General features: G+C 47.0%; 1 protein-coding gene across 1 annotated transcript in view; it reads left to right on the forward strand.

The window, feature by feature from the left end:
- Positions 1-935: 935 nt before the first annotated feature.
- The window catches only part of SHTN1 (shootin 1), a 91,678-nt gene continuing 80,211 nt past the window's right edge, over positions 936-12,402 (forward strand). Inside the window, exon 1 of the mRNA XM_034777327.1 lies at positions 936-1,103. Coding sequence (XP_034633218.1) covers positions 1,046-1,103 — 58 coding nt within the window. The 5' untranslated portion in view covers positions 936-1,045. The remainder of the gene's footprint in view (positions 1,104-12,402) is intronic.

Here is a 12,402-nt window from a genome sequence, read left to right on the forward strand (position 1 = left end):
ATTATAGAAAATAAAAAGCAAATTCTTCTAAACGTACCTAAGAGCAAACATGTGCTTCCCATGACCGTGCTATTGTGAGCAGTAACTGCCCTGGGGCGATAATTATTAAGGGTACATTTAGATTCTTTATGACACTTGCATGTTTCTTTAATAAAAATCAAAATGCTAAAGCCTATTCTTTTATATTGCTCTTGACTTCAACTAATCTCTACCTCACATCCGCCCCAACATGTTACTTTTACACTGCCCAAGAGTACACTGAACCTGCCCGTCTCCTTCCCCCACCTGTGCCTCCCACATGCCATGTCTTCCTCCTGTACCCCCATCTGCTCTGAGTCTGTCCTAAGGCAGGACATGCTTGTGCTTAAAGCACTGGATCTGGGGGAGCTGAGTGCAGTTCCTACCTCGGCCTTAGACCCTTGAGCAACTCGCTTCACCTCTGTGCCTCAGTTCCTGGTCTGTAAAACAGGGATAATACTTCCTTTCTCCCACCCTCTGGTCTATTTGGATTGCAAACTCTTTGGGGGGCAAGGGCTGTCTCATTATATAGCCCTAGCGAGACCAGGCCTCAGGGCAGTTTCTGATGGGTGGCAGGAGCATATCCTCCCACCAGCCACCCTTGCTGGCCTCACCCCTTTGCTCCCCCCGCTCTCCTGCTTCCCTAGCCGTGCCTCCTTATTTCCCCACTGTGCTCCTTGTCTTGGGCCTCATCCCCCTGCAGCTCCCGGGGCACTGGGGGCTCAGCGCCTGGAAGGGCAGCAGCAGCCGGTGTGTACACCCCTCGCACATGCTCACTGGGCCCGCGGCGGCGCTCTGAGCATGTGCAGGAGGAGGCCGGGCCGCCAGCGCCGCTGCTCCGGGGCTGTGTCTGGCGCGCCCTCCCGCCCAGGTCCCTCCCAGGTGAGGCTGCGCTGGGCGGGGCGGGGTGAGGTGCGGAGCGGGCGGGCGCGCGCAGAGCCCCCGTCCTTCCCGCGTGCCTGGCAGTGCCGCGGCCCCAGCCTCTTTGCATCCCCCCGGCCAGCTCCGGGCGCAGCCGGCCGGCGGCATGAGCGGGTCGGAGGAGGAGAAGCAGCTGGAGCGTCTCACCAGCCTGAAAGCGCAAGGTAAGGCAGCGGCGGCCGCGGGCTGGGAGATGATCGGCTGCTGCCTTGGGCTCCGTGGCGGGGTCAGGCAGGCGATAGAACAATTGCACCAGCGGAGCCCACGTGCAGCGGGACATTTCATTTCATTTCCCTCCCCGCTCACCCCCCGCGGTTGCAAACGGGGATTGGCATTAAAGAAGCGGAGCAGGCGAGGCGGTGCCAAGTGGGGCCAGGCGCTGGAGCAGCTCCTGGCGCACTGATGTGTGACTCAGCCTCAGAAGAAGGGTGGGGAGAAAGGCACTGCTGCAAACGAATTACCCTGGGCATCAGCTTCACGTCTCAACCGTGGAGCTAATAAAGGGGCCCGTAAGGGAGCGATTTCAACCAGGGTAGTCATTGGAGGGCCTAACTTTGAGGCCTGTTTTATTCTCCTAACAATTGAGATTTTCGCTTGATCCCCATTCTCTCTCTCTCTGTCAACTCCCTGTGATGGCTTGTATAGTTCTAATAGCTAATCTCTTCCCTATTCACGGCATATAAATCACCTTTCAGCACCCACCTATTTTTGCTTGGTTGGTTGTTGTAGCTAGGTCAGCAGTTGGCATCGGAATAATAGATGTGGGCTGATTTGGGTTGATGGGATAATGAAATATTTTAAGATTGTACATAGGTTAACCTATCGCTTTCTTCCTCCCAGCAAGTGAAAAATAATCATGTACAACAAACCCAGTATCAAATGCCCAAATACATTTCCTAAAATGGACCCCAGTGAACCCCAGACATATCTTCCAAAAGAAGGCTCATTAGGCAAAATCTTTCTGTGCAGAAATGCTGTTTGTTTCTTGAGGTAAGAATCCAGCTACCCAACCATCTTCTAAGGGAAGCTAAAACCATACAGTTCCTTGCCATTTTTGAACTAACTTCCAGAGTCACTTGTCCCCCTGAGCAAGGTTAAAGTACTGAACAGATAATGACAACTAAAAGTTCATTCGCTGCATGAGAATTATAATCCACTCTTGATCTGGGTGCAAACCTCACACTGAGATCAGTGTGTGTTCTCTTCTGCCTTGAATGGCATAGAGTCCCAGGTTAAATTTAAAATGGAATTTGGCCCTTGTTACCAAATGAGTTTGATACCCCTGCTTTAGTTTCTATCCTCTGCTTTTCATAAAGGCATCCAGGGCTTCAGCTCTGTAGATGTTGAGGTCTCTTGAATGCATATTGTCACAGTTCAGAGCAACTACACCTGTATTTCCCCTCAGTCATACAACAAGGGCACTCGCTCTCAGTCTTCCAACTCCTCAGCTATTGTCCTCCAAGGTGGAGACCCACATGGCTCTCCCTGCCACCCAGGTATTTCCAGGCTTCATAGTTCCTGCCTTCACCGTTTTATTCCCAACACAGACAGGTTGCCTAAGGACACCTGCTTGCTTTCTCTTGGTTAATAGATGTAATTGCTACAGTTTTAAACTGCCACATAGCGCTTCCTAGGCAAGCCTACTTTATTTTTAAGGTAAAAAAGCATTACAGAGAAAACATTAAAAACAACAAAAGAAACTACATGCATTCTAATGAGCTTACCAGAGTCCACCCCAACCCTATGGATTCTAGCAGGAGCAGTCCTTCAAATCCCCCTCCAAGGGGATACATTGTGATTACAAATTCATCACAGTTTCAATTTAGAACAAGCTTATGGGACCTCAGTAGGCCCACTACTTCCAACCCTACCATAAGGATTGGGGCCCTCTGTGGACCAGGGATCCCGTCCCTTTGTTGAACCAGGAAGAAGGCTGTGAGCAAGTTTAAAACCAGGTTGGTTTTAAAAAAACAAAACCATTCTTTGTCTCTTGGCCCTTGGGGAACCTAGTTTGAACAAGTATGATGCAATTTTCTCTTCTCTTGAGAGGGAATGGTGTAGATCTGGTGATTGGCATGGGTGCTTACATTGTGTATGAATTTACCCCCTCTCTTCCACTCTACAGCAGAAGCTTTGATGGATCCTTAACCAAAATTCAGCTGAATTTTTTTGAGCATCAGCTCTAAGACTTCAGATAGTTTTAGAAGTGGTTTGTTTTTGTTTTTTTAATTTCCCAGTAACTAACCCAACTGCTGGATCTGCTGCTGCTTGAACTTGTATTCTAGCCTGTGAACAAGTTCAATAAGTGTTCATTCGTGATTCTTAAATGGACACATTTCTGTAATTCAGCACCAAATATACAAATTCAGATAGTTATTCAAAACAACTAGTCCTCACAGCTGTCCATCGGCACCGTCGGTTCCAAAATACCAACAATCGCTGAAATGACTACGCATTTGGAGTATTCCTCACAGGCACTTGGGGGGAAATCCTGGTCTTAGGCTATGGCTACACTGGCGCTTTACAGCGCTGCAACTTTCTCGCTCAGGGGTGTGAAAAAACTCATGCGGCAGCGCTTTGAAATTTTGAGTGTAGCCATGGCCTTACTGAACTCGGTTGGAATAGGGCCAGGATTTCACCCATGATGTCTAAGGATCTCGGGCTGGACTACCATAACACTGTTAAACATTTAATGGAGCTTATGGCACTCCAGGAAATAGGTTGTGGAAAAGATATCATGGCTCAAGTATGTGCTGCCCTAGATGCACATCTGTTCTTGAAATGAGACACTGTCACATGCAGATGAAGAGCAATATTTTATCATAAATTATATTCATTTGTCTTTAAATGTGGGAGTTTTACTATGCTACTACAAAACCTAAGAACAAAAGAAATATTGCCACGCTTATGCGAGTTTGGGATTTTCTTAAAAGGAAAAAATATTCCAATGGAAAATATTTTTAAACATTTATTCCCTTGTAGTTTACATCTGACATATTCCAGCATTTTACTAGGACATGGGCCTGTAAAGTTCTACTGACATGTCAAAGTTCTGGGAAATGCCAAAGGTGAATAACCTAAATAATAAAATTGTAAAAGAGTTCATTATAAATAAAATAAAAAAGTATTGTTAAACAGATAACTAAACTTACTTCCTTTTTATATAAAGTTTTAATCTAACACTGTCCCATTAATATTGCAGATAAGAGAAAAGGGGAAACCATTTTAGACATTTATGACTTTTCTCAGATGATCGAGATAAGCTGGCTTTAGGGACACTCAGGAACTGCAGGCAACATGTAACTAGAATAAATATTTTGAAATCTTACCAACACTTTATATAGGAGTGGGTAATGGTATTTCTTCAAACATAATGCTGCTAGCACAGGGGTCTGATTTCATTATAGGTTAGAGATACAAATTTGGTCAAAAGTCCTCTCTTCAGTTAAACAGCGGTGAATGGTGTCAGATTGCTATCTCTTGTAGGACTTCTGAAGAGTCTCCTGTGGATTTGAAAGGGTGGAAAACATTCAGCAAACCCTCCCCATTCGTGCCCCATGATAATGAGCCTCCACCAGAATGTTTTTTTTTTCCCCCAACGGCATGAAAATCTTACCAGATGTGTGAACTAACGGGATAACTAAACTGACCATCTTGGTTGGTAAAGCTGGGACACAGAGACACTGGAGCTGTTTTTATGCAAGCTATGTTTCCCTCTCACCAGCAGGGGATAGCTGGTGAATTTTTCAAGCTCTCTGTATTTCAGCTGGGATACTTGATACTGACCATTCTTTGACTTGCTCTGTTGCCGAGTACATAAAGCGTGAACGTCTTAGAGCAGTGGTTTTTAACCTTTTTGAATTTGCGGATCCCTAAAAAATTTCGAACGGAGGTGTGGATCCCTTTGGAAATCTTAGACCTAGCCTGCACACGCCCAGGTTGAAAATCACTGTTTTATGGTGGTGATAACCTTTCACAGACCCCTTAGACATAAGTCCGCAGACCCCACCTAGAAAACAACAGCCTTAGAGAAACATGATCTCAATCTAGATAACTCTCTGGATGTAGAGTGTTCTCACAAGTTTGAGCCTGTAAAGAACTTAAGTGATTTGAATAGGTATAGAAGGGTCTGGTATAAATGTAAAAACGTAGATTCATAGGGTATCTCTACACTGCAGTTAGACACCCGTGGCTGGCCCATGCCAGCTGACTCGGGCTCAGGGGCTGTTTAATTGCAGTCTAGATGTTTGGGCTTGGACTGCAGCCCAAGCTCTGGGACCTTCCCACCTTGCAGGGTCCTAGAGCCAGAGCCTGAATGTCTACACTGGAATTAGACTAGGGTAACCATATTTTAAGTGTCCAAAAAGAGGATACTCCACGAGGCCCTGGTCCTGCCCCAACTCCGCCCCTGCCCTGCCCCAACTCCGCCCCTTCTCCAAAGTCCCCGCTCCAACTCCTCCCCCTCCCTTGAACGCTTCGCCCCCCTGCTCCGTCCCCTCCCCTGCTTCCCGCGAACATTTGATTCGCAGGAAGCCTGAACCAGGCAGGCAGCAGGTAAGCTGGGGCTAGGGCTAGGGTTTGGGGGGGGGGATGCGAGGAGGCGCAGCCCATTCCGGCCCCCCCAGCCGAGCGGCTCCCTCCGGTGGCCGGCCCCGGCCAAGAGGCTCTGGTCCCAGCAGCTCCGGCCGGCTCGGCTCGGGCCCCGGTTCAGTCCGAGCAGCCCTGGCCCTGGGCGAGCGGCGGCGGCCGAGCAGCCCTGGTCCCAGCGGCTCTGGCTGGCTTGTCTCGGGCCCCGGTTCCGGCCGAGCACCCACCAGCCCTAGCGGCTCCGGCTCCGGCCCCAGCGGCTCCAGCCCAGACCCAAACCCCACGACCTCTCCCTCCCTATTTTCCTGGACATGTCCGACTTTTTGGCAATTGCCCCTGGACAGGGATTTGAGGACCAAAAAGCCGGACATGTCCGGGAAAATCCGGACGTATGGTAACCCTAATTAAACAGCGTGTTACCCTGAGCCCCGCAAGCCTGAGGGCCAGCTGTGGGTTTGTAATTGCAATGTAGACATATCCATAGATTCTAAAGCCAGAAGGGACCGTTGTGGCCATCTCGTCTGAACTGCTGTGTAACGTAGGGCTTCCCTGAATTAATTCCTATTTGAACGGGAGCATATTTTTTTAGAAAAACATCCAGTCTTGTTTTAAAAGTTGCTTGTAACGGAGAATACCCCACGATCCCTGGTCAATTGTTCCAATGGTTAATTACCCTCACTTCTTAAAAATGTGCACTTTATTTCAGGGATTTGGAGCTGTGCTCAGACTCTGCTCCAGCTCCAGGCAAAAACCTGCAGCTCCGGAGCTGCTCTGCGCTCCAGCTCCGGGCTTCGCTCCAAAGCCCTGCTTTATTTCTAGTCTGAATTTGTCTAGTTCAACTTACAACAAGATCCAATTGCTGGATCTTTGTCTGTGAGACTGAATGGTCCACTTATTAAGTTTCTGTTTCCACCTCTAGGTACTTATAGGCTGTGATTGAGTGACCCTTTAACCACTTTGTTAAACTAAATAGATTGAGCTTCCTGAGTCTTTCATTATAAGGCATGTTTTCTGATCCTTTGATCGTTCTTATATCTCTTCTCTGAACCCTCCAATTTATCAACATCCATTTTTTATTCTGGCCATCAGAACTAGACACAGTATTCCCATACGATACTCCTGAGGGAATTCTGCACCAAAAATTAAAAATAATGCACACAATATTTTAATATTCTGCAAAAGTCTGCACATTTTATTTGTCAAAAAATAAATGTGGCTCCAACATGGGAGTGAGGAGCACAAACCATTGGCTGCATTAAGGAGATCACCCTGAAGCCCCCACCTTCCCCAGTACAGGGACTCAACAGTGAGGCTGCATATAACCCTGGCACAGTGCAAGGGCTGGGCCTACTCCAGAAACACCCCGGGGCCCTGCCCCTCTGTGCCAGGTGCACCAGTGTGGGTGGGCAAACTCAGCCCAGGAGGATCGAAGTGTGGAGGGGCTTAGTGTGGGGGGATCCAGGTGTAGGGTGAAAGGTTTCTGTGCTCATTGGGAGTTCCGGGTGCAGGGGCGTTGGGACTCTGATGGGGATCCAGGTGAAGGTGTTTGGGGCTCAGCAGGGGGGATCTGGGTGTGGGGAAATAGAGCTTGGTGGGGGGTGGGTGAGAATTGGGGGGGGGGGGGGGGCCGGGGGGGGGGGGGTCCGGGGGCAGCGGGTGGGGGGTGGGGGGGGGGGGGGGGTCTAGGTGTGGGCGAATAGGGCTTGTCAGGTGAGGGTTTGATGGGCTGCTTAATAGAAGAGCCCCAGGTGTTGCTGAGGGGATGCTGCATGCCAAGCTCCCACTCCTCCTCATGATTCCCCTATCCTCTTTTCTTCTCCATCCCCCTGCCCTCACTCCCACATTCCTCTCCCCCTACCCAGTTCCACCACCCTTTCTCTCATTTGCCCAGTCTCCCTTACCCAGCCCCACCACTCACACTCACTGTTACACAGAAAACAGGAAGGCTCCCAGGACACAGAAGGGGAGCACAACTGGCACTAAGACCTAGAGGTGGTGTTCCGCTGTAGACACTCAGCGGTGGGAGTAGGGTGACCAGATGTCCCAATTTTATAGGGACAGTCCCGATATTTGGGGCTTTGTCTTATATAGATGTCTATTATCCCCCACCCTTTGTCCTGATTTTTCACACTTTCTGTCTGGTCACCCTAGGGGAGACGCGGTCTCTTTCAGGTGGGCAGCTCTGTGCTTGCAGAAATGGAGGTGGGGGGGGAGTGGCAGATAACTCCGTGTGCCCCCCCCATGCTTCGCCTCTGTTGGGGGAAGCAATCCCTCCCATCCCCAACTGCACCCATGGTTGTCCCGTCCCCCCCTTCCTTCCCCCACATCGCTTCCCTTTCATTTTCTGCAAGGAAGCACAGGAATTCTGCAGGGAGGCTATTTTCTGCGGGCACGCAGTCCCACAGAATCTCCCAGGAGTAATAGGAGTCACATCAGTGCCAAATATGGAGGTAATATGACCTTTTCTTGGATGTTCCTCTGTTGATACATCCATGGATCATATTAGCCCTCTTCTCCTCTCCTCTCTCCCCCCCCCGCCCCATACATGGAGCTCATGTTCAGATGATTATATACCATGACTCCCAAGTCTTTTTCAGAGTCATTGCTATATATGTTACCCAGGTATACCATAATTGATATTTCAGAAAATTCTCCAAAACCGCAGCTCCATTAAATGGCATTCAACGTTCCTATGAAAGCAGATAGTTGGACTACAATTTGCAGAAGAAACTGTCTATTCTAGTAATTTTAGGTACCATACCAAACTGGGTTAGCCAGTGCATCATAATAGTGCTTTATCACTTGATCAAAAGATGGGTTTGGGTTAGCTTTGGCTCCATTAGCACTACTGTTACTTTGCCATCAAAGTTAAAGGGATAACAGTGTAGGCGAACACTTAAAATACCAAGGGTTATTGCCCGCTGGATGAAAACAGCCTCAGAGTACCATTAAGTCTCTTGCTGACCTTGCAAACTGTTGTAGTTAACCTCTATCTTCACTATCTCATCTTAAATATCAGTTTATATTGCACGCTTTTCTTCATCTGTCTGATAAGTCTTAGCTAATACCATACTTGCCAATAGTATGATTCATGAAATACCAATTTACAACTGTCACTTCTCTTGTCCCAGCTGTCAGTGTGTCCGGATAGTTCTGAATATGTCCAAAAATTATCTGTTAAAAAAAATTATCCCAGGTAACTTTGAACAGAGCAGGACCATACACTTCCCAAAGAACTGACTCTGTACTAGCCCAGTGGGATTATCTTTCAGTAGTACCATAAACATATGCCACTTGCAAACTCTTAATGCAACCTGACAAATTCATTATCATCCTTGGTAGAGGACATATCTCTGAGTCTATGATACTGTATCATATCAAGGTGACGTGGCTGTTGGGCAGTTTCTTTTCCATATTGACCATTGCAAAACTTGTTATAATCATGCCCCTGCTTAAGCAGACCTTCCATGTGGTTGCCATTCACCAGTTCAAATCCTGCATGAAAGTCTTCTGTGTTTATTGTACTTTAACAAATTCTCTCATTTCAATTTCAGTCATTAATGACGTCTGGTTTTCAAGAACACGCAAAGATAAAGCTTTCTGTACAGTCTTAATGATTAGGCTTTATAATGTAATGGTGCACAATTTACTTCTCAGTGCGGAGAACTGTGAGACTGCAGGATGCTAATTTGGGCCCTGATTCTGCAAACACTTTGCACATACATACACAGGTGCTTAACTTCATTCGTACGTAAAGTTGAGTATCTGCAGGTTCTGTGCCATAGTCTGCGTGTCTGTGTTTATATACATGTAGTTTTAGATGCATGCATACATGTTTTTAGAAGCACTTGAGACTCGAGGTGATGTTAATGCTTATTTTTCTGGTGATGACTTGGCTTCTAAATTGTACTCTCATCCATAATGCGCTAATCTCATTAGATACAGTATTTCACGGTTCTCTTTACACATAGGGTTGCAGAGGATCCTCTTTAATTTGTTATTCTGACAGTTTTCTTCCCTATCTTCTATTCTGACAGGTTTGAGTAGATTTTTTTCATTATCCTTTTAAGATCAGGAGCCAGTGGTGCTGTATCTGTGCAGGAAAAGCTACTGCCTGATGCACCATCACCTCTTTTTGAGGTGAAATCTGCAGAGATATCACCACTGGAGAGAGTAACAATCAATCTCTGGTGTACTAAGAGGTGGGAAAATATCCGAGATTCATTGAGAAATGGATAGATTGGATGAAAAATCTACTCACATGTGAACCAAATATGTTTGAGGATTTTGATCATTTTATTTTGTAATGAAGCAAATTCATCGAGGAGTCAGAAGTTTCCTCGTTCTGTTCTTGGAACCCATAATTCTATAGATTGTGTGTTGATTTTTTTTTTTTTTTTTTTTTTTTGGTCGCATGTAGGGTAATCTCAGACTTTTGCAGAGGTTGGTCTATTATCTACTAGCAGACTGACCATTCTTTCTAGCTGAAGCAGCTAACCATATGGTGAGGCCCACAAACGGACAAAAAGCAGTGTGTTTCTAATCATTTTTTTGTCTACAGAAATGTCCTCTAACTGGTTGGGCTGTGTGTTGTACCCTCCTGTGGTATAAACCATAGGATAGGTCAGGACTCCAAGAAACTCCACAAGGTAAACCAGCATGGAAGCTCCCAATTAAATCTCCTCTCAGAGGACGGTTTATGGGGCCAATGGCAGAGGCCTCCCAGCCTCATGGATCCTGGAGATCTGTACAGAATGGACGATCAAGTCCTGTGGATGATTGGCATCTTTATAGTGTATTCTCTGTGTTGTTTTTTCTCCTTTCCCCTGCAAAAGTGTGACTGCTACATGAGTTTTGCTTATATTGCTGCCCACTGTGCACTTACACAAATCTACCCACCCTGCAAGAGCGCACATGGGGAGCATAACATGGTTTTTTGTGGCAGTACTAAGTGTGAATCCATTGGGCTATCTACGGCTCCAATGGGGTCCACACCTACTCACCCTTAACTGAAATCCTTTTAGGTGTTGACTCTGTGGAGTTTGGAAGAGAAGAGGGAACATAAAGTAGAGCCTCTGTTATCCTCCTTTTATGCCCTAACAGCGACTAACAGTTCTTATCTTTGCTATACTTGTTTTACTATGGTGGGGTACTATTGTTTGAGAAATGTGCTGTGGAACAGACCCAGTATGATTCTTGGATCTAATCTCCTGCTTTCCAGGCTTGCAGGAATTGCAAGCACAACACCACTACCCCCATAGGGCAGGTCTGCACATAAAACTTCTACTGCTTAAGTAATGTTGGGTAAGCGTGTGATTTATTTATTTAAAGATCATTTCTATACCAGCAAAGGTGCTAGTGTAGACACATTTATACTGGTGAGACTCAGTCTTTTGCCAATGTAGCTTATTTCATTCAGAGAACCAGTATAAGCTATATTGGCAAAAGCACTCTTGCCAGTATATGCTGGATCTGCTGCAAACCTTTTTGGGTGTAGATTAGATATTCATCTAGAGGAGCAGATGATGGACTGAGCTTTCCTTTCCTTGACAGCTTTATTTACCATCTGATTAAATGACCATTTCAACCTAGTAACTCTGATTAAGTGGAATCCTTGGTTGATTTGACATGGAAGAACACTCAGCCATATTCTGTGGAGGTCATTTGAACCTCTTTAAAATAAAAATACAAAAACGTACACGAATATAACATTGAGGTTACTTGAATGTTTCCACGCTGGGAAATGTGAAACATTAGACTTGCAAACATTTTAGCGTGTGATTTTAGTTGGAGTAGGTACTGCCACCTCTTGTTAATGTTGCCCAACACTTTCCATTGCAAGACCCTGGTTTTGGTTGCTTATTACTTTGTAAAGCCTAATTTTCCATACCTGGTATCTGCCTTAGGGTGAATTTTTGGAAAGTTTCAGCAAAAACTGTTCAGTCATTTCTCACAATGAAGTAAGGGAAAAATATGATTTGCCCATTTAAAAAAAACAACAACCCACAACAGTTTCATTTTAAAGCTGTAGTGCCTGCATGCTTTGGAACAAAAACTTGAAATTTGGCAGGGTAGGGTGGTGCAGTGAGTCTGGTTTCAGAGATGTGCTTTTCTTGCTGTCTCGCTGAAAATCCACCTGAATGTGGCCAACTAATGAGACTCCGAAAATTGCAGTTCACGCATGGTCAGTAGAGACTTGTTGGAATTGACGGGTAGAGTCACTGAAGATTTCATTGGTACTGAGTGTTCTTCATCCTGGGGCGCCAGGGACTGAGAAGAACTCTTCCTGCAATTGCTCCTTCCATTCATCCGGGACTGATGTGGTGCCAGGCACAGGAACTGAGGGAGACTTTGTCTCCTGTGCTCCTGTTGCATCCCATACTAGCACACAGGCTGAAAGGAGGAAACAGTCTGATTTGAAGTCAGAATCAGGGTTGCCAACTTTCTAATCACAAAAAACAGAACACCCTTGTCCCGCCCTCTGCCCCTCCCCTTCTCTGAGGCCCCACCCCTGCTCACTCCATCCCCCCCTCGCTCCGTTGCTCGCTCTCCCCCACCTTACTCACTCATTTTCACTGGAGTGGGGCAGGGGGTTGGGGTGCGGGAGGGGGTGAGTGCTCCAGTTGGGGGTGCAGGCTTTGGGTTGGGGCTGGGGATGAGGGGTTTGGGGTGTAGGAGGAGCCTGGGGTGTGGGGCCAAGGGCTCCAGGTTTTTGGAGGAGGCTCCAGGCTGTGGGAGAGGATACAGGCTCTGGGCTGGAGGTGTGGGCTCTTGGGTGGGGCCAGAAATGAGGGGTTCCTGGTGCGAGAGGGGAGCTCTGGGTTGGTGCAGGGGGGGCTCTGTCTCCATCTGGGGTGTGGGCTTTGGGATGGGGCC

Source organism: Trachemys scripta, chromosome 7, assembly GCF_013100865.1.
Source record: "Trachemys scripta elegans isolate TJP31775 chromosome 7, CAS_Tse_1.0, whole genome shotgun sequence".
NCBI lineage: Eukaryota > Metazoa > Chordata > Testudines > Emydidae > Trachemys > Trachemys scripta.